The sequence below is a fragment of the Sarcophilus harrisii genome, chromosome 1 (assembly GCF_902635505.1).
Source record: "Sarcophilus harrisii chromosome 1, mSarHar1.11, whole genome shotgun sequence".
In the NCBI taxonomy this organism is placed as follows: Eukaryota; Metazoa; Chordata; class Mammalia; order Dasyuromorphia; family Dasyuridae; genus Sarcophilus; species Sarcophilus harrisii.
This window is the reverse complement of record NC_045426.1, coordinates 456,348,634-456,371,817: the sequence shown is the minus strand read 5'-3', so window position 1 is coordinate 456,371,817 and position 23,184 is coordinate 456,348,634. Positions and strand designations below refer to the sequence as shown.

The window sequence follows — 23,184 nt, the reverse complement described above, 5'->3', positions numbered from 1 at the left end:
AGAAACAATAAAGACTGAGGGACAAAAGGGAAGGGAAAAATGCACAACTAGTAATTATGACTGAATGTGAATAGGATGAACACATCCATAAAATAGAAATGTATGGCAGAATGGATGAATCCAACAATTTGTTGTTTACAAGAAACATTGTAAAATTAGACATACACATAGAATAAAAATAAAGAGCTGGAACAGAATTTATTTTGCTTTAGCTGATGCAAAAAAGCAGGGGCAACAATCATGATCTACAAAGAAATTACATTATGTTAAAAAAAAAAGGTACAATAGATAATGAAGTAATATCAGTACTAAACTTATATGCACAAAATGTTATAGGATCCACAGTTTTTAAAAAAGAAAAGCTAAATCACTTAAAGATGAAAATAGAAAGTACCCTTTAATAGTAGGGTACTTCAAACTTGCTCCTCTCAGAACTAGAATAATCCAAACAAAAAATAAATGAAAAATAAGGCAAGGAGAATATTAAAGAAGCTGGATATCATAGATTATCAGGAAAGAACTAATTAGGCATAAAAACTTACAGTTAAAAGCACAAAAATTAAATCCATTCTTTTCAGATCATAATGAAATAAAATTATATTTAATGAAGGACCATGGGAACAGATTAAAAAATGATTCTCAATTAAATAACCCAATCTAAAAGAGTCAGTGACTTAAAGAACAAGTCATAGAAACAAATAATTTTATTGAAAAGAATGAAAATAATTAGATAACAGTAATAAGAGCAAAATTTACATTTTTAAATATGTACATCAATTATACAAAGAGAGATCAGTGAATAAGGTATGCAGTTTTAAAAATTACTAAGATAACAAATTTCCACTTAAACACCAAATTGGAAATGCTAAAAATTAATGGTAAGATTAACAACACTGAATGTAAGAAAATGATTGAGTTAACAAATAAAACTAAAAGTTGGTTTTATGGGGGAGAATGAATAAAATAGATAAACCATTTCTTAAAATAACATTTTAAAAGAGAAAAGAAAAGCAAACATCAAGCAAAATGGAAGAATGTTTACAAAAATATAAAATTCATAGACTAACAGAAGGAGAAATAGAATATCTAAATAAATATATCTTAGAAAAAAATTGAATAGGCTACAAATGAGCTTCTAAAGAAATTAGCATAAGGATAAGATGATTTACAAGTGATTCAATCATTTAAAGATTAAACTAATTTTTCATATTAAATGAATTATTTGGAATAACAGGCAAAGGAAGAGGCCTATCTAGTTCTTTTATAAAACAATTTTTTGTAGGATATCTAAACTAGTAAGAGCAAAAATAAAGAAAACTGCCGACAAATTTTACTAATGAAAATAGATGCAAAAGTCCTAGATAAAATACTAGCTAAGAGACTATAACAACTTAGCACAAACATTATATATCATGACCAAATGGATTTATATGAGGAATAAAGAAATGGTTTAATATAAGAAAAACTCTTATCATAATTGATTATATCAATTTAAAAAGTGACAAAAATCATATTACTTTATCAATAGATACAGGAAGAAAACTTTTGACAAAAATACAATAATCATTCTTATTCAAAATGCTTGAAAGAATAGGCAAAAAGATATTTTCCTTTATACTATATGAAACATTTACTTAAAGCCATCAGCAAGCATTATTCATAATGAAGATGTTAGAAGCCTTTCTAGTAAGAACAGTAATGAAACAAGGATGCTTCATTATAATTAATATTATTCAATATTTTATTAGAAATACTAGCAAGTGTAAGAAAAGAAGAAAAAAATGAAGAAATTTCAAGGAACAAGGGAATAGAATTATATCTTTTTGCAATTATATCAATATGCAAACTATATACTGGAAAATTCTACAGCTAGCTGAAACAATAATTTTAACAGACTAAAGGGATATAAAGTAAACCCATGGAAATTATCAGTATACAAACCCAGGAAATAAGTGAACATAATTATAAAACACTTTTGATACAAATAAAGTCAGATTTACATAACTGGAGAAATGTTCATTGTGCATAGATAAGCAGAGCCAACTAACAAAAAATGACAATTCTACCAAAACTAATAGATTAATTCAATGCCATCTTAATTAAATAACACCAAAATTATTTTATTGAAATATAAAAAAATAATAACAAAATTCATTTGAAATAACAAAAGATCAATAAAATCAGAAAAATTAATGAAGAGATGTAAAAGAAGGAAGTTACCATCACCAGATTTTAAATTGTATTATAAGATGGTAATTATTAAAACTATCTGGTACTTACTTATCAAAAAAATAGAAAGGTGGATAAGTGAAACAGTAGAAATATAATACACAATAGCTTTGTGTTTGACAAATATACAATTTAAATTTTTGGAGATAAGTTTTCACAATTTGGCAAAAATTGTTGGGAAAACTGGAAACAAGTCTAGGAGAAATTGGGTATAGGTCAATATTTTACATCAACTACCAACATATGGTCAACATGGTTATATACACTAGACTTAAAAGAGATATTATAAGTAAATTAGAAGAACACAGAACATATTACTTATCAGGCTTATGGACCAATAACAATTTATGAATAAGTAAGAGAAAGAAAACAAAGATAGATGTAAAATGGAAAATTTTGATTACATTAAATTTAAAAGTTTTCATACAAATAAAACAAATGTAGTCATTATCAGAAAGAAAGCATAAAATTGGGAAGGGGGTTATATAGTTTATCAGATAAAAGTCTTATATCTATAATATATAAGAACTTTGTTAAAGCCATAAGAATACGAGTTATTCTTCCGTTGATAAGTGGTCAAAGAAAATATGAACAGGCAGTTTTTTGGTGAAGAAATAAAAAAAAATTGTCATATAAAACGCTTTAAATCACTATTTGTTATTGATTATTGACATATCATTGAGATATCATTTTATACCTACCAGATTGGCTAAAATAATAAAAAGTGAAAGTGACAAGAAGGGGGGAAGGAGCTGTGAGGAAAATTGCACACTAATTGATAGTTTATGGAAATAGTGAATTGATTCAATCATTTTGGAGAATAAACTGGGGCTTAAGAGTAGAAAGGACACCCCCAAAGTTGAGTTCCAAGACAGATCTCAGAAAATAACTATAAGAATGACTTGAGACTTGAGACATCATTCCTCAAAATCACAGACTAGAGTTTTATTATATTAACAGTAGCTTTAAAAAAAGAAAATAAAAATGAGTAAGCAGAAGAGAAAGAACCCAATCCTGGATAGTTATTATGGGAAGAAAGAAGAACTGTGTTCATTTTGAGAGGAAGATAGTGGAGCTAAAAACAGCCATTCCTTTCAAGAAGAAACTTTTCCAAGAAAAGTTCTTGAAAAAACTTAAAAAGGACTTTAAAAATCAAATAAGAGGGATCAAGGAAAAAATACCAAAAAAGAACAATCCAAGAAAATCAAGAAAAATATGTAAAGAAAATCAATTAACTAGAAATGGAGAATCCAAAACTTTAAGAAGAAAATGATTCCTTGAAAATTAGAATTGGGAAAAAGGAAGTTAATGATATTAGAAGACACCAAGAAATTATAAAACAAAATCAAAAGGATGAAAAGATAGAAGATAATACATAGCATCTCATCAGTAAAAAACAAAAAAAAAAACAAAAAACAAAACAAAAAAAAAACTACTCTGTAGAACAAATAGAGAAATGAAATAAGAATAGTTGGACTAGATGAAAATTACATTTTAAAAAAAGAAATATAGATAAAATATTACAAGACATTACCCCAAAGTTCTAGAACATGGATGTAAAACACAAATAGAAAAAATCCACTAATCATCCTTGAAAGAGATCCCAGGAGGAAAATTTATAGGAATATAATAGTCAAGTTTCAAAGATGTCAGGCTAAAGAGAAAATATTGCAAGCAATAGCAACAAATATTTACGTAAGACCTATGAGGTACTATGCTAAAGAACTATAGGTCTTAGAATACTATATTTCATAGAACAAAAGATCTGGGCTTACAACCCAGGGCAATTTACTGAGCACAATTAAATAGAATCCTGAACAACAAAGGAAAAGAAGGATATTTAATGATATGGAAGGCTTTCAGGAATTTGTGACAAAAACAGCAGAACTTACTGGAAAATTAGACATATAATATTCAAGAAAAATATAAGGTGAACATTAAAGACCAATTATAAGAAACTCAAAGATTTATATGTGAAAATGTTATTGATATTATTATATCTGGCATCATTATTTGAATAGTTTGAAAGAAAGGCTTGGCTTGAGCTATGCATGATGGTGTGCTTAAAAAATAAAAATTTGTAGGGAAAGATAAAAAGAAGTGATTATCTTAAAAAAATGATGTATAAAAGGAAGAATTGATACAGAAGAATCAAGTTTGAATGGAGGGCAGATAGTTCTTGAAACCTTATTTTCATTAGGAAAGGGTTAAAGAAATATGTATATATGCCCATATATATGTCTTCTAAATTCAGAAAGAAATAACAGGGCACAGGATAGCCCAGGGGGAAAAGATGAGAGAGGGATTCTGACAGTTGTGAGTAGGTTAAGGAATAGAAGGGCAAAGTAATGGGGAGAAGTAGAGAAGTGAGGAGGGATAGGGTAAATAGGATAGAAGCATAGTGAGGAAAAATGGGAAGGAAGGAAATATACAACAAGTAATTATAGTTTAGAATGGGAAAAAGTTATTCATAAAATGTAAATGTATATCAAAATAAAAAAATTGGATTCAACAATATGTTGTTTTCAAGAAGCAATAAAAATGACAACTACATGCAAAGATTAAATCAATGGCAGGAGTAGAATTTACTATATAAAACAAAAGCAGGAGTAGGAATCATGATCTCAGTCAAAATTAAAGCTAAAATAAGTTTAATCAAAAGAGAAAAATAGGGTAATTCTCCTGTCATAAATATTATTCAATTGTCTTAAAGCATTTAAAATAACTAGATAATATAAAATACCTGAGTGTATACCTGCCAACAAAAAGACACAGGAATTATATGGAAATAAATATAAAACACTTTTTTTTTATACAAATAAGGTTAACTTTTAATAATTAGAGTCCTATTTATTGTTCATAAGTAAGTAAAGTCAACATAATTTTTAAATGACAATTTTATCCAATTTATTCAATGCATTCCAATTAAATTATTTAAAAATTGTCTTATTGAGTTAGGAAAATAAAAACAAAATTCACTTGGGAGAACAAAAAGTTGGAAATTTCAAAGAAATCAGGGGGAAAATGCAAAGGAAGAAGATTCATTAGTATCAGATCTTAAACTATACTATAGGTCAGTAGAATTGTTGAAGTATAAAATAGATAATTTCAATTATTTTAAATTAAATTTTTCTTGTAAATAGAACCAACAGCCAAAATAAAAGGAATATGAAAATTGGGGGGGATTTACATTTAATTATAGCCTTTTTTAGATTGGACGGAGGGAAAAAATAAAATAAAAAATGCGCAGCAGAGAAAAAAAGAAAACTTACAAAGAAGCAAACAAGAGCTGGGAAGCTTTGAAAACAATGCATAGTAATTGTAATACAGGGTTTTTTTTAATGAAAATGTATTGTTTTATATTTAATCTCTCATATTTTTCTGTATACATAAAATATTTCTTGTTTTTGTATTTAAGTTTAAGATGAATAAAAATTTTACAAAAGAGGACACTTTTAAGCAGCTATTTAAATTTTCTTTATCAACCAAAGAATTTCAGTCTTTCTGTACTAGAAGGCAAACATTTGAATACAATATAGAAATACATATATATGTATTCATATACATATATATATATATTTAGCTTGACTCCATTTAAGTTGGAAATTTCTAAAAAATTGTTTCCTTTTATAATACTTTAGAGATTTATTTTTTTTTAAAGAATCTAAGTAACTTGCAACATTATTTTCATCCTGTTCTTGTTAGTCTCAATTTTTTCTTTTAGAAATAGTTTGTTCCAAACGATTGTTTCATAGGCCAAAACATATTTTGCTCACATAGTTATTGGTCATATATTTTTGTCAATATTTTAATATTTCACTTTTATTTATATGAATTGTTTGAATAGTAGACAGAAATATTACCTAAGAAGAAAAAGAAGAATTAAAATAAAGGTATAAACATCAACAAATAAATACCAACTTATTCCTAATGGGAGATAAAATGGCTTACCTAGAAAACATCAGAAAATCTACAAAGAAACTACTGGAAAATAAATTTTAAATAAAGTAGAACATGTAAAATAGGACAAAATTATCAATATTCCTATATCTTATAAACAAAAAATCTAAATAAAAGAGAAAATGTAATACAAATAATAAAACATATGAATTATCTAGGAGTTAACTGACATAGAATGTTGAAATATTTCCATGTCATTTTGTCCAGTTAACTTTCATCCTTTTTTTTTTTTTTTTTTTTTTTTTTACAATGCAGAGAAAACATATTGATAAATGATTCAGGTGTTTAAAATATGAACAAAATTTACTAACTGAAAAAAATCTAGTTGAAGTATAAACCAGTATGCTCGAGTATAACAACAGAGTACATAGGAAATACCAAGTTCTCTATATTTCAGATTATCAATAACAGACGCAGGTGTTTAAAGTAATTTATGGCTTACTTTTAACTATCTTTCACAGTGTAACTTCCTTATTGTATATACTCAGATTATTACATTTGTCCTTTCTATTAGTAGACAAAAAACCCAAAAAATATATTTAAAGATGTTTCTCATGGAATTGAATCACCTAAACTACTAAATTTGAATTCCATTAAAAAAGTTTTTACATTCTTGCACCATGGATTTTGTCTCCTATATTTTTTTCCTCTTGTTCCAAATTCATAGAAGTATCAATCTTGCAAGAATAGAGAGAATAGAAGTATTGCCAGAAAGTATAAATTCTCCCATTTATCTGCTTTTGAAGTTTGCTGCTACTCTTTGTTTCTTCTCCAATGATAATTTTTACTTGAAATCTATTTTACCTTCATCAACTACCCAACTGGATACTCGTCCTCAGGAGCTCTGATTCCCTTTCTCCTGAGAATGTCTATAGAAAAGAAAGCACTCTCTGAGGAAATGGTGCCTCTGAAGTACCAAATTCCTGAATATTATATTAATTACAGATTTCCTATCTCCCAATATAAATTGATGGGTTTTTTTGTCAACCTTCTCATGCCATTAAATCAAGATTTCCTCCTTTTCCTCTTTCAGTTTCTCCATTTACCACCTCACTCATGCTCTCATAGTTCTCTCTTGCTGCCAAACTACAGAAATTATTTTCCTTCATAGTTCACCAGTGGCTTCATTAGGGTAAATCACACATTTCCTCTCTACCTTATACTCCCCCCCCCTCTCCTTTTGTATATTCTCCTATCTGTGGTTTAGTTTCCCCAATATCCTCTCTACCTTCCCCAAAAAAACCAACATTAATTTATATATAAAGGGGGGAGGGATGGACTGTGAAGTTTAGTCCATTGTGTTTCTGTTCATTGTGTTCTTCTACCATCAATTCTATTTAAATTCCACTTTCACCTATACCATTTTGTGTATGTTTAGGATGAAAAATTTTAATAGTCCTTCCATAATTTTTTATTGCTGCCTTTTAATTTCAGAATCCCATAATCTATCTCTAGGTTGTTGCATTTTTTCATTTCCCTTTTCTTTCCTTTTCTTTCTTTTTTTTCCTTTTCTTTTGTTTCTTTTTTTTTTCTACTGAGGCAATTGGGGTTAAGTGACTTGCCCAGGATCACACAGTTAGGAAGTCTTAAATGTCCAAGTCCAGCTTTGAACTCAGGTCCTCCTGACTTCAGGGCTGGTGGTCTATCCACTGCACCACCTATCTTCCCCCTTTCATTTCCCTTTGAATAGTCTCTAGAGATAGGATAACATATTTTGAACTTGTGCTTTCTTTGACAACTATTTACTTTCTTATATTTTTGCCATCTGGGATGATTGAAAAATAATATGTTCACATTTGTCTCGGTAGGGGGAGCGGCCTCTAAATGCTTCAAGAATCTTGCAGTGGCTGAATATCCTCTTTTTTGATAAGTAGGCTCAGATATGCAGTTTATGTTATTGTGGATTGTGCCTTGAATTTTTTGCTTTTCTGATCCCCAAGGTGTATGAGTTGTTTGGGGATGACTAGTACCTCTGCTATGAGGACTTAGCAAAGACTTTTTAGAGCTGTTAAATTATCTTTGTTATTCACTTTTACAAAACACCCCTCCATGGATCCAAGAAGCTGTAGTGTGAACAGCAGCTACAACCTGGTAAACTAAACCATCTCCACAGATGGGCTAAAGCAGGTTGAGGGTAATCAACAGGACTCAAACTTATCAGTGAATTGAGGATTTCTGTCCCATTCATGTGAAGACTTTCCCTGGTGGAATGAGTAGATGAAAACAATTTGTTCCAATGTCCATGAAAGTGGTTGAAGCAGGTGCTGTGGAGAGCTTAGAGTTTTGTCAGGCATTGAAGATATTTAAGTCATCCTTTGAATGTTAGGTCATCATGAGTTTTCCTGTCTTTTGTCCTGTCACTGGACTTTGATGACTCAGGAAGAAATAGTGACACTGACAGTTTTGTGTTACTTTATCTCACTTAAATTCAATTTACATATAAGTCAAGACATCATTCAATGATGTCATTGGTCCTCTTCAAAAACTGAAAGATGAACAGTACTTCTGTTCTCTGAAATTTCTGGTGGATGTGGAATAGTCTTTTGTTATATATATACACACACAGACACACACACAGACACACACACATATTCTGTATTTGAAGATCTTTCTCCCCCTTTCTCATAGAACTTGATGTTTATTTATCATTATAATTGTTAAATTTACTCGCTATGGATTTTCTAATTTGCTATTCCCTTTGTTTCCTGCTCGCCCCAGAGATGCTTTATGTCTTCTTTTAGTTGTTTTTTTTAATTCTGATAAATCTTATAAGATTTCAAGTTTGTTATGTTCTTTTACTAGGCTTATGATCTTTATGTTTTCTCTATTCATCCTATCTTGAAGTTCAACATATTTTGCTTGTGTAGAGATCATATTTTTTAAACATTATTATGTTTTGTTTCTCATCTCTAGATGGTCCTTCAGTTTATTTATAAACCTAGCAATTTTTTTTCTTTCCCTTCTTCAGATATTTACTATAGATTCAATTTTTTCTATTATCCTAATTATTTCCACTGTGCAAGCCATATATTTTGCTCCCTTCTAAATTTTATGTTGGGATTATTTTCCTTGAGCCATTCAAGAACATCTTGCTATAGTCCCATGATCTTTTTGGGAATTCAAAGGGTCTACTGCCTCATCAAGTGCTAGATGAATTTTCTCCATCTTGTAATATTTATTTAAAGATATTTGGACTCCTTTTAACATATACCTTGTCATTTTCAGCATTCCCCCTAAAATCTTGGTTAATTTAATCTTTTTCTCATTTATATTTTTCTACTGTTCACTTTCTCATTCTTTTCCCTTTGAATGTGTATCTCTTGAAGGTTGTCAATTATCTTCTGTGCTCAAAATTCAATTGTTATGTTTTATGCAATAAAATTCACATAGAGATAAAATGATGAGCTGGGGAAATGATTATGTTTCAGCTTAATTCAATAAATCAAGGACAATAATTGAGATTTAAGTTCAGCTTATAGTAAATATAGACATAAAAAAGAGATGAGGAGAGAAATTACATTATGTTTAAAGGCAGCATACATAATGAATCAACATCAGTACTTTATATAGGGCCAAAATAGTGCATATATAATATCATGTTATCTAAGTGCTTTGAGGAAAAGTTATTTCACTTGGAGGGAAATACAACAAAACTATTAAAGGGGGAGAACCTCAATGTTCCTCTTTCAGACTTAAACAAATATAACAAAAAAAATAAACATGAAATAGGCCAAGGAACATGATTAGAACTTTAGAAAAATTAGAGATGAAAGATTTGTGGTGATTCTTGAATAGGAACAGAAAAGAGTCTAGATACTTCTCATTTCTATGTAGATTTTTCAAAAATTGATCATGTATAGGAAAATAAAAATCTTAACCAAAATGTAGAAATACTAAACACATCATTTATTGATGAAAACACATGCAAAAAAATATATTGAATGAAGGGTCCCAAGGGAAAGAATTAAAAAGTAATTTAAGAGCAAGTAATTTAATTTTAAATAATTAGCTGGTCAAAAAACAAATTATAGAAACAATCAAAGATTTCATTAAAAATCACAACAAGACGTTATAATTTTTGTGATGCAACTGAAACAGTTCTTTTAAAAATGAATGCCTCTGAGTAATGTCATCAATAAAAGAGATAACAAATCAGTGACTTATGAATGCAAATAAAACAGTCATATAAGGAAAAAAAAAACACAATTAAGCAGCCATATAGAAATTCCAAATTAGTAATAACAATACAAAAGAAAAAGAAAAATCTAAAACACTAATTTAGAATTAAAGCTAAAATTGTGTTTTTTAAATAATAAAATATATGAACAGCAGTGTTTTTTTAAAGAGAAGAAAAACAAATTTGATCAAAAGCTAAAAAAAAAGAATAATTCACAACAACTAAAGAAGAAATAAAGAAAACTCTTAGGAACTATATTTTCCAATTACATATTAAATTTATTTTAGAGGAAATGCATGAACATTTACAGAAAATATACAATACCTAAACTAACAAAAGAAAAATAAAAGTTTTATATAATTCAATATCAGGAAAAGAAATTGAACATGCTATAAATCAACTCTGAAAGAAAAAAAAGTGTTTCATGATATGGATTTACAATCAAATTCTATCAAGATTTCAAGGGACAATTAATGTCAATATTACTTGAAATGTTTCTAACAGGGAAAAAAGCATCCTTATAATTTTATTCTAAAATACAAATATAGTCTTGAATTTAACCTGAAGAGAAATAGAGAAGAGAACTACAAGACAATATAGACTATAAAATATAAATATATTATGTATATATACAGAGAGAAATATATAGAAAATATGATATGTCAATAATATAACAAAAGCCATATGATTAGATCAAAAGATGTAGAAAATATTTTTGACAAATTCCAATAGACATTTTGGTTTAAAGAAAAAACTAGAATGTATAGAAATATATGAACTTTTCCTAAACATACTAAATAATACCTGACTAAAACTAATAAACATTATCTGTATACAATAATGATTTGTTATTTTACCCAATGTTTTATCATTCTTTAGGATTAGGTTATTTAATTTCCAATTAATTTTTGGTCTATTTTCTCCTGGCCTAATATTGTATGTAATTTTATTGCATTATGATCTGACAAAAATACATTTACTATTTCTGCCTTTCTGCATTTGATTTTGAGGGTTTTATGCCCTAATACATGGTCAATTTTTGTTTAGGTTCCCATGAACTGCCAAAAAAAAAAATAAGTAAAATCCTTTCTGTCTCCATTCAATTTTCTCCAAAGACCTATCATACCTAACTTTACTAACATTTTGTTTACCTCCTTAATTTCTTTTATGGTTCAATTTATCTAGTTCTGAGAGAGCAAGTTTGAGATTGTCCACTAGTATAGTTTCGCTGTCTATTTTTTCTTGCATCTCTCTTAACTTCTTGTCTAAGGAATTTGGATGCTATACTGCTTGATGCATATATGTTTAGTATTGATATTACTTCATCATCTAGGATACCCTTTAGCAAGATATAGTTTCCTTCCTTATCTCTTTTAATTAGATCTATCTTTGCTTTTACTTGATTTAAGATAAAGATTGCTACTCGTTTTTTTTTTTTTTAACTTCATCTGAAGCATAATAATTTCTGCTCCAGCCCTTTACCTTACTCTGTATGTATCACTCTGCTTTAAATGTGTTTCTTGTAAATAACATATTGTATGATTCTGGCTTTTAATCCAGTCTGCTATCTGCTTCTGTTTTATAGGAGAGTTCATCCCATTCATATTCACAGTTAAAATAACAAATTCTGTATTTCCTGCCATCTTATTTAGACTGTTATTCTTTTCTCTTTCCCTTTCCCTGTTCCCTCCTCTCGAGTTTTTTGCTTCCGATTACCACCTCACTCTAATAGCCTTCCTCCTTTAAAGCCCCCCGCTCTTTTCTTACACCTTTTCACTACTACTTCTGTTTTCCCTTCTTTTAGCTTTCCCCTTTCTTTTCCTCTTTCCCCATCTACTTTCCTATAAGGTGAGACAAGTTTCTCTATGAAATCAAATATGTCTGATATTCTCTCTTTGAGCCAAACATGATGAGAGTAGATTCACACAAAGCACATCCCCCTCTCTTAATTATAATAAATCTTCTTTGCTTCTTTGTGAGATGTAATTTCTCTTATTTTACCTCTTTTTTTCTTTCCAGTACAATCCCATTTCCACCTCTAGTTTCTTTTTTACATTATCATAATAAAATCAAATTACACCTATATGCTCCAGGTATACCCTTAACAGGAATAACTTCTCAAGAGTTCTTTCTTTTTTACCTTTTTATGCTGAAAAAGTTCTGTGTTAGGAGTTCAAAATGTTTGTTCAGTTCTGGTCTTTTTATCAGAAATAGATAAAATTCACCTATATCATTGAATGGCTATTTTCTTCCCTGAAAGATAATGCTCATTTTAGCTTAATAGTTTATTCTTGGTTATAATCCAAGTTCCTTTTCCTTTCAGAATATCAGATTCTAGGTCCTTTGATCCTTTAAGGTAGAAGCTGCTAGGTCCTGGGTAATCCTGAGTAAAATCTGTCTCCTTGGTATTTAAATTATTTCTTTTTGGCTGCTTGCAATATCTTTTCCTTTGTGCAATAGTTCTGAAATTTAGCCACAATATTCCTTGGAGTTTTAATTTTGGGGTCTCTTTCAGGAGGTAATCTGTGAATTCTTTCAATGGCTATTTTACCTTCTGATTCTACAACATCAGGGCAGTTTTCCTTTATGTTTTCCTGTAAGATAATGTCTAGGTTCTTTTTTTAATCATGGCTTTCAGGAAGTCCAATAATCCTTAGATAGTCTCTCCTATATCTATTTTTCAAGTCAGTTGATTTTCTTAGGAGGTATTTCATATTTTCTTCTATTTTTTCATTTTTTTTGTTTTGTTTGACTGATTTTTGAAATCTTATTGGGTCATTCACTTCCACTTGTTCAATTCTAATTTTTAGTGTATTATTTTCTTCAATTACCTTTTTTTTAGCTCCTTTTGTATTTGACCTATTGAATTGTTTTGTTCATTGTATTTTTTTTTACATGTCACAAATTTTGTTTTTTTTAACAAATTGATATGTTTTTCATATCTATTTTCTAAGAAATTGTATGCTTTTTCCCATTTCATCAAGCCTATTTTGTAGGGAATTATATGCTTTTACCATCTCTTCTTGCAAAGATCTCATTTCCTTTCCTTATTTTTCTTCTAACTCTCTTTTAAGATCCTTTATGAAATCTTCCAAGAAAGCCTTGTGAAATGGGGACTACCTTATATCTCCCTTTGGGGCTTCATCTGGAACTACTTTGCCTTTTGAAACCTTAGGATTTGAGTTCTGTTCTTCTCTCTCTCCATAAAAGCTGTCTGTGGTGAGAGTTTTTTGGTTCTTTTGCTCATTTTTTAAGGCTTCTTGAGGTTTGCTCTTAATGCAAAGGCGGGACAGCTGCTTTAGTTTGCCCAGGGCAGTTCTGCTGATTGACTTCAGGTGCTGGGTAACGGCAACTAGGTCCTGTGTTTTGGGAGGACTCAGTGGTTTACAATTTGCCTTTTATAGCAAATCTGCTAGATCATCACTTGAAACCAGGACAGAGTAGCATAAGATTCCCAGGTATGTGGAAGCTGCCACACTCTGACTCCCCATTCCAGTTCCTTGCCTTGGCCTCCCTGTGCTATGGTTTGGGCTCACAGACTGTCTGTTGCTTTGAAACACACCTATTCTGAATTTCTTCTTAGGTATCTTCTTCTAGAAATGTGTTGTATTCCAAATATTTGTGGGTTCTGTGACTGCAGAACCAGTATAGGGCTTAATCTACTGTTGGTTTGAGACAAGGTCAGAGGAGGTCACAGAAAGGCATGTCTGCTTTCTGCCTGACTTCTTCCTTGCCATTCTTTATGTTGGTAGAGAGTTGGCCCTACCTATTACATTCTGATTTCTTCTGAAAATTAATGAGCAAAGTTGAGGTCCTAAACTTGTTGCTATAGAATGATGAGGAAAGGTCAGGAATGTTATGTGCCAGTATACACACTCCTTTTCTTCATAAGACAGAAGATCTTCAAGTTTAAATCCAAAGGGTCACATTGGTTGAAAAAAAAACATGTGAATATCTATACATACTTTTTTTATGCAAGAGATATAATGAACAACAGGTACTAAGAATAACTTCATGACTGAATTTATTCAGAAAAACTACAGGGAGTGAGATATTTTCCAAAGAAAGAAACCTACCTGAGGTGAACAAGGTGAAATAGAACTCAACCTTATTGTTTTGTCTGCTTTTAGATTGAAAAAAGAATGATTTCGGTAAGCCCAAAAAAGAAGAGCTTATATTCTGATAATTTTGATTACAAAAAGCAGCTATGCACAACAATCTATAGAATATTAAACATGATAGCTAGCATTTATATACCACTTTGAAATTCAAAACCCTTTACTTATGGTAATTCTTTTGGTCATCACAAATGCTCTGTGTTTATTATCCCCATTTTATAGATTTTGCTCAGGTTTAGACTTTTAATAAGTTTCTGAAGTAAGATTTGAAGTCAGGTTTTTCTTTATTTAAAGTCTTATACTCTATGTACTATACCATCTCACTGTCCCTAAGAAACAATAGTGGCAAAATAGTTATTTGTGTGAAGACTGTTTTTATCTGAAACTCAGTAAAAAGGTGAGACAATAATAATAAATGGACATGGTCAAGAAAATTCTTTAAAAAGTGTTTTCTTGTAAGAAAATAAAATAGGAAAATTTTCAATGAATTAAAACAAAATGTAGAAATTAGTATTTAAATGATGATTAAAATTATTTTGAAACATTAATTGTAAATTTAAAAACGGTGGGATCAAATGATGGCTGTTATTATATAATTAATATGAACTCATTGTAAGACTCTAGTTTTTCATCTAAATTTAAAAATAGATGTGTCTTATTTGAAAAAAAAAAAGTATTATATCGAATAAAATACTTGAAGTTTTAACTTTTCCATCACAATAACAAAATGTTCTCATTTAAAAAGCCAGTCATTCAAAAAAATTTAGAGCAATGTCATCAACTGTGCCATGTTTTCTACATAATTTTCACAATATTCTGATAATAAAAGTTCATGAAGTCTCATAAAAATGCCAATGAAAAGTATTTTTCAAGTTTTTTTTAACATTCTTGCTCAGCTGAGTTGTCAATATATTTGTTATTTCCAATAAAAATGTTAGTTGAATGAATAATGGAAATCTAGGAATTACTTTTTCCCTTGCAGACTACTACATTTATATAATCGTCCTCTTATTAGGAAGATTTCACTGAACTGTTGACAATGATGTACAGTACTGCTTCGCTGGTGTGACGTTTAGGGAAAACGATTCTGCTGCACCACCACACAAAACCAATTAGATAACTATTTTCTACGACAGGTCAGAAATTTACATTGTTTCTCATGGAAAGATGTGCCTCTTAATTTCTTTATTAAGATGACATCTGTGTCCCTTGTGACTTTTTTGGATGACAATCATTTGCTCATCACATGAAAAAGTACAACTGGAGATATCACATGACTGGGTATGGGGCAAAGACAGAAACTGGCTCATCATTTCAATTTTTCCAAACGAACTATTTTGCAAATTGATTATTAGGACAATATATAAATATGTGTTTTTTCATAGTATCTGTATTTATAAATGGGGCTAAAAGAGTAGTGCATCTGCAATCATTAAAGTTCTGTCAGCTACATGCAAGACCTTATTCCCATCACATCACTAAGACTGTACAGAATTCAATGAATCTCAGTATTTGAGATTATGACAAGTAAAACTTTTGTTGCTTTTTTTTCAAGGTAAACAAAAGTAGGTTAACATTCGTAACTTTCTCTTTATTCCACCAAGAATGTGTCAAAACAATGCCACAACAATGGGAGAAATGAGAAAATCATTTAGTTATTTGTTTTGTTTACTTGATGACAGTCAAAAGCTTTTGTTATTTGAAAATAAAATTGATTAGTTTTATCATTGTGTAAAGAGAACCTCAGCCATTGCAATTCACTGTATGTTAACCCAAGGTAATCAAATACTTCTGATTTTGCCTTACTTTTGTTTGACAACAATTTGACAACTTGTCTTAGATTTTTCCAGCCACAGGATATTTCTTTTGCCTCCATAGTCAAAGGAATCTTGACTCATTATACTAGCAGGTACCATTAAGAAACCCTATGCCAACCTAGAAGTTATTTTAGTGTTTCAGAAAGGATTTGGGGACTATCATTCCCATATGCAAAGGCAAGGATAGAGTATTGTGACTTACTAGGATGCTAAAGAAACTCAGTGACCCAGATTAAAAGGCAATGGCGTTGCGGGATGCCAAAGTGAGCTATGCTTTTTGAAAATTCTTGTCATTTCTTACCAATTCTTATTCTTTTTCAAATAAAAAAAAACCTGATGGGATTGGTAGTACACACCAATAATTCCTGTTACTGACATACTAACACTAGTTTATTTCTTGAATTCTGAGCTACAGTGGGTTTAGCTGATCAGATGTCTACACTAAGCCTTCAACCAATATGATAAGCAATAAATATGAGGATGGGTGGTGACCAGAATACCTAAGGAGAAACAAAACAATTCCAAGAGGAAATGGAGAAGGTCTAAAAATCTTATGCCTATCTGTAGTGTGATTATCTTAAAAAAAAAAAAAAAAAAAAAAGCAAAAGAACTTTGACAGGATTTTATTTAACACAACTGCCCTTCTTCTAGGAACTAAGAGGAGAAGGCAGATCCTTACTTGCTCCTAGAAACCACAGCAAAATCTATTTCATTGCAAAGCTTATTTCAGGTGTTCTGTGAAACACACTGATGCCAAATCATTTAACCTACCCATTCCATCCTACTTGTGTCTCTGGATTCACTGAGGCTTTTGAACTTCCATACATATATATTTTCGTATTTGTCCTACATTGCCAGAGTTTGGTATTAGGGCTCATCACTTTCTTGGAAATGGTTTTCTTAAAGCCTAATCAGAGACAATTTTGCTATGAATTATCTAGGTCCCATATAGAGTATAAATAAAACTTAAACTAATATATTTTTGGGCACACATTAACCATGCATCAATCACTCAAAGTAATAATAGCCAGGATCTAGTGAATGTATATATAGATAGTGACTTGGCCATATAGCCTGCTCTTACCAGCACTTACAGCTTGGGCATGATAAGGAGACCCAATCTTTAAAATAAAATAATCAACAACAATAAAAACTGTTTCTTTCCATCAATCTGATGTCTAGTCACTCTAATCAAAATACCAGTTTGAGGTGCAAAACTGAAAACTAATCATAAACATTGTTCATTAAGTTTTTATTATCAGTACAGACAAAACAATTCCAATATGAAAGCTGATAAATTTCCTTTCTTTGACACAGTTATTACTGAAAGCAAGAATATTTTCTTTTTAGTTTGATTCTGATGTAGATTACTCTAAGGTCTTTAAAGTTGGTCAAATTGTTTTCTTGAAAAATTGATGGCATTTTCTATTAAGAAAAAAAAATACACAGAAGACATAATGAAGTGGGAAGAAAGAGGAATGAGGACTACCTGGCTGACCTGGGACTTTTCCTTAAATGGAGGTTCTGAATGAAGATATCCAATCAAAAGGGAGAGACCAAAAGGTGAAAGGAGCTTTTTTTTTTTTTTTTTCCTGAGGCAATTGGGGTTAAGTAACTTGCCCAGGGTCACATAGGAAAGGAGCTTTTAATGTGTGAATTCCAAGGCTGGAATGAACTTCCAGGATGAATAAATTTCTGGAATATGGAAAAGAAAATCTGCAGTTCAACCTAGAGAGAAATGTCATTTTATGACAATAGGTATGGACTTCTATTTCTCTTCCTCCTTGTCCTGGAATATATTCCATGCATTATTTTTCTCTTACTTTGGATACAGTGTATGATATCAAAAAGCATCAATGTGGCACACACATATAATCCCAGCTACCTAGAAATTGTGGGTTTCTGGGCTTTGAAAAAAAAATTTGACTACTTGCACTAAATTCTGCATTAATATGGTGAGTCTCCAAAAGGAGTAGGCTACAAAATTGCCTAAGAAGGAAATAACCAAACTGGATTGGAAATATAGTGAGTCAAATCTCTTATGTAAAAAAGTAGTGGGTCTAGGCCTATGAGTAGTTCCCATACATCTAGTCCAGATAAAGTGAGAAGATGAATATTTAAAAGATCAGAAAGTATTGTTTTTCATTTTTAGCAGGATTGGTCTAATACTATGTGAGTATTTAAGGATGATACAAATCAACTACATATATCCTTTCAACATCTTTTCTCTATTAGGATGAAAAAAAGTTTTCCATCAAACTTTAATTTTAAATCCACAGAGATGGCCAACTCGCCCTTCCTCTAAATCTGTATTATCATCAGTGTGATGATAATATGGAGAAAAACCAGTGTGAAATATGTATATTTTTGGTTTTGTATCACAGTCTTTTACAAATTTGCCATCCCAATGACCTGCTGCTTTATTCCTTGACACAAGCAATAAAAAACAGTATAAACAATTTAGCAAAACTAACCAACATAACTACTGATTCTGATAATATATGCAATCCATACAGATTCCCCTATGTCTGCAAACAAGAGAGGGAGGTGACATCTTTTTATGTTTCAGAGGAGACCAAGACTGGTCATTAAAAGTGTTTATCATTCAATTCTAATTTTGTTTTTTGTTGTTTTTTTTTCCTATTTATAATTGCTATATTCATTGGGTATAGTTTTCCCAGCTCTACCTATTTCATTTTGTAAATGACTTCTGTAGAAATTTCCAATACTTGAGCCATGTTTCTTTGATTTATTCCTTTTTTCTTTTTAAAGCAGTTTTTTTATTAATGTATGTATTCCTTACAACACCATAATCATTCCAAGTATCCCTCTCTCTTCCCCTTCCAGAAACCGATACCAATGACAAACAATATTGTTTAGAGGGGAAAAAATCATCAAAATTAATCAATACATTGAAAAAGTCCAAACACATATGAAATAAGCAACGCCTGTTGTCCTATTGCCTCCATGAAGGGATAAATTGGAATTATTTTCTTATATTTCTTTATTGTAGTTCTGTTTGGTTTTTATAGTTTTGCTACATTATTTTTTGGGGGTCTTTGTTCTTTCTTTTTACATCATTGTAGTCACTGTGTATATTGTTTCTTGGCTCTGCTTACTTAGAACAATAGTGGGACTGGGCTCCTAAACAGCTCCTAAATATTTGTTCATAAAGATTTTTCTTTACTTTTATGTAATTGTCAGATATATAATTTCCTTTAAAATGTTTTATTAATGTTTTCTGTTTCTTGTATCACTATGGTATCCCAATTTATCTCTGTTACTCTCCCTTCCCCAGGAGTCAGCCCATATGATAAATAGTAATAGTTAGAGAGGGAAAAAATGTCAGTACAACTAATGGATACATTGAAAAAATCTGAAAACGTGTGTAATACCTGTGGACCTCCTACTTCCACAAAAGGATAGCTTAGAGATGTGTTCTCTTTTCTCTTCATTTGGATCACACTTTATCTTTACAATTTTGTTACATTTACTTTTAGCTTTTTGGTATATCTTTGTTATTTCCATTTAAATTGTTATAATTAATCTGCATGTTGTCTTCCTGGTTCTACCTACTTCATACTGCATCAGTTTATATAAAGCATTACATGGTTTTCTGGATTTATCACACATTATTTTTTAAAGCATAGTATTATTCCATTACATTCATATAGCATAAATTTTTTAGTCATTCTCCAATCAATAGGCATATATTTTGTTTTCAATTCTTAGCATCACAAAAAAGTTGCTATTAATATTTTTGATTATTTGGAAGCTTTCTTCTTATTGATGATTTCATTGGTGTATAAATCCAGCAAAAGGATCCCATTTGGTCACTTTATTCATGTAATTTCAAATTGCTTTTCAAAATTTTCTGCTGTCATTTTTGGGTTATTTTTGCCAATTTGCAAAGTGTGAAGTAGAACCTCAGTGATTTGGATTTCTCTTTTTATTAATGATTTGGAGTATTTTGTTTTCATGTGGTTTCAAATACTTTTTAAGTTTTTTTTGAGAACCCTTTGTTCATATTCTCTGACCACATACCTATTAGGAATTGGTTGTTGATTTTACATATGTATACAAATTGTTTACATATCTTTAATTCTTTGCCCTTCAATTCTTCATTGATTTATCTAATTTATAATCAATACCAAATGGTTTTGATAACTACTCCTTCATAATATTATTTGACATCTGGAAGTGCTATTCCCTTTTTGTCCCTTTTGTGGTTTATTCATGTTTAACTCTTCATGACACCAATTAGGATTACATTGGCAAATATATTAGAGTACTTTGCCTTTTTTTTCCTACAGATCATTTTACAACTGAGGAAGTTGAAGTAAACAGTTAAGTGATTTGTCCAGGGTCAGATAGGAAGCAAATGTCTGAGTCTTGATTTGAGTCCTACCCCATCAACACACATAGTGTTCTACCCCATGCCTTCTGTTACTTAATTCTTTAGCATTACACCAGAATTTTGACAGTAGCAGCACTGGTACTAGAGAACTGTGGCCACTGGCAGACTTTTGATCCTGATAGGTTGTGGTCATCCATCCATCCATCCCTCCATCCATACATCTATCTATTATCACAATCAGGGTAAATGTATACAGCTTGGAGTCGTGTTTTCCATAAAACCAGAAAGAGGGAAGGGAAATTGCTGGATGTGGGTTTTGTTATAAGTCTGTGGCATATCCTAATGTCTTCTAATGAAGCCTTGTTACAGGTAGTGTAGGAAATGGGGAAGAGGCACTAAGTCAGTTCAGGGTCAGTAGACATCAGTTCATGGGATTAGGTTCCTTTTTTCCACCTTCTTTTAAATTCTTAGTATCTTAAACTATGAAGATAGCTTAAAGTGCCAAACTATCTTAGTACATAATTTCTGTTTTGAAGAGGTTTGAAAAGTCACAGGTATCAAAGAAAATACTTTGACCTTCATCTTATTGCTCATGTGACCTTAAATGCCTCATTTTTTTCTTATAGTACAGTAATTACATTAGAGTCATGTACAATATTTTAAAGGCAATTCCCTAATGGATACAATGGTTTGTTTCTAATGGGAGTTCTATATGTGAAAGTTAGTAAATAACATCTTTGAAATAATCAAGAAACATAAAATGACTATAGAAGATATTGATGAACAGAATTCTTACCATTAATTTTTAAGGTAAATATATTTCCGTATTTTTTCTGATAATCTTGGATGCTTTTGTAGGGGTTGTTTTTTATCTGAAAGAGCACTCCAAAAAAAGGAATGTAGCCATTTATCAATGGAGGTTCCCCAGGTCTCCTAGGTAAACAATAAGAAAAACAGAGGACATCAAATTAATCACATGTCAAAATATGTGGCAGCCATATCTAGAAGCTGACAGATCAGCTGGACAATTTCAGAGATTTGTTGTTATTTTTTTTCCCAATTATACTATTCAACAATATACATTACTGCATTTATACCATCTTGATAGAACAGTTGAAGTTAAATGATTTGGGCCTGATTTTCTTCTTAGAGATTTAGAACCTTTACAATCTTAGACAACTCACTTAATTTCTCTGAAATTTGATTTTTTTATTTGTGAGAGGTGGTTGGACCTGATGAACTTAGAGATTCCTTCCAGCTCAAAATCTAATTCTATGATCATTCTATGTGGCATGGTGGATAGAATTCTGGTCCTGGAATTAGGAAGATGAGTTCAAATCTGCCTTCAAACACTTAACATTGACTTAATTGTTCAAATGACTTTACTGGGCCAGTTGCTTAACCTCTTTATATCTCAGGAAATGTAAATAACTAATAGCACCTACCTTATAGGACTGTTTTAAGGATATATTTAAAACTTAACACAGTGCCTAGCATATAGCAGATGCTTAATAAATGCTTATTTACTTCATTCCCTTCTTCACCTTCTTCCTTTCTTTTCCTTCATTCCTTTCATTCTTTCCTTCTTTTCCTTTTCCTTTCTTTTCTTTGTTTCTTTCTTCTTCCCTTCCTTTTTAAATCATTTTTTCTTTAATTCCTTCTGTCCTTTTTTCCTTCCTTCCACCTATCTTTTTCTTTCTTTCCTACTTTTTTCTCTCCTCTTCCTATGCAATTCCCAAAAATATTCCCAATTCAGTCCCAAACTCACCGAAACCATTTATTATATAGTGTATAAAATATCTAGAAAATTAGCTATGCTTTTAAAACTAATTTACATTTTTACTAGTAAAGACATTGCCTGTCTAATGACTCTGATCCTGTTACAATTAAGTCTCCTTCCTTTGTCTTCTTACCTCATCCTTTGCTTCTTCATCTGCCCATTGTTCTCCCTTTCTAATGTCTCTGTGTCTACCTTAACTTTGCCAATCTTACATTTGAGCTACCCTATTGTTGATGTGAATCTTAAATATATAATATATAATTTCTCAAGTAAGAAAAATAAACAATTTGTTCATGTTTAAACCATTTGTCCATGTTGTATTCCTTAAAAGTGATCTTTGATATTGGCCTTTGTATGTTAAAATTTCTGTTACTTTTGGGTTTTTATTGATAGAAAGTCTTGAATATCTGCAAGTTAGTTAAGAATTCATCTTTTCTCATTCAAAATTATACAATAAAATTGTTTAAAATATGGCTCCTAAAAATCCTTAAACCTGTGATTGAAGTGGATTTTATAATCTAAATAAACAGAATTAAACATTGTCTCAGTTAAGTAAAAAAATGTTTGTTGTTCTAATGTTATATAGACCAAGATTACTAGCTGATCTTCTTGATTTTTCTTTTCTCAAGCAGTTGTTATATTATTAATTCAGTCCAATTACTTTACTGACACATATAACACCTGGGTATAGATTAACTATACATAATGTATATAATTATTTGTTTCATAGCAAAAGATAAATATCA

At 30.5% G+C, this 23,184-nt stretch overlaps 1 protein-coding gene across 1 annotated transcript in view; it reads right to left on the bottom strand.

The window, feature by feature from the left end:
• LOC100920521 (cytochrome P450 7B1) overlaps positions 1-23,184 on the bottom strand; it is a 245,382-nt gene that overhangs the window by 35,403 nt on the left and 186,795 nt on the right. Inside the window, exon 2 of the mRNA XM_012541284.3 lies at positions 21,455-21,591. Within this exon, the coding sequence (XP_012396738.1) occupies positions 21,455-21,591 (137 nt within the window). The remainder of the gene's footprint in view (positions 1-21,454; positions 21,592-23,184) is intronic.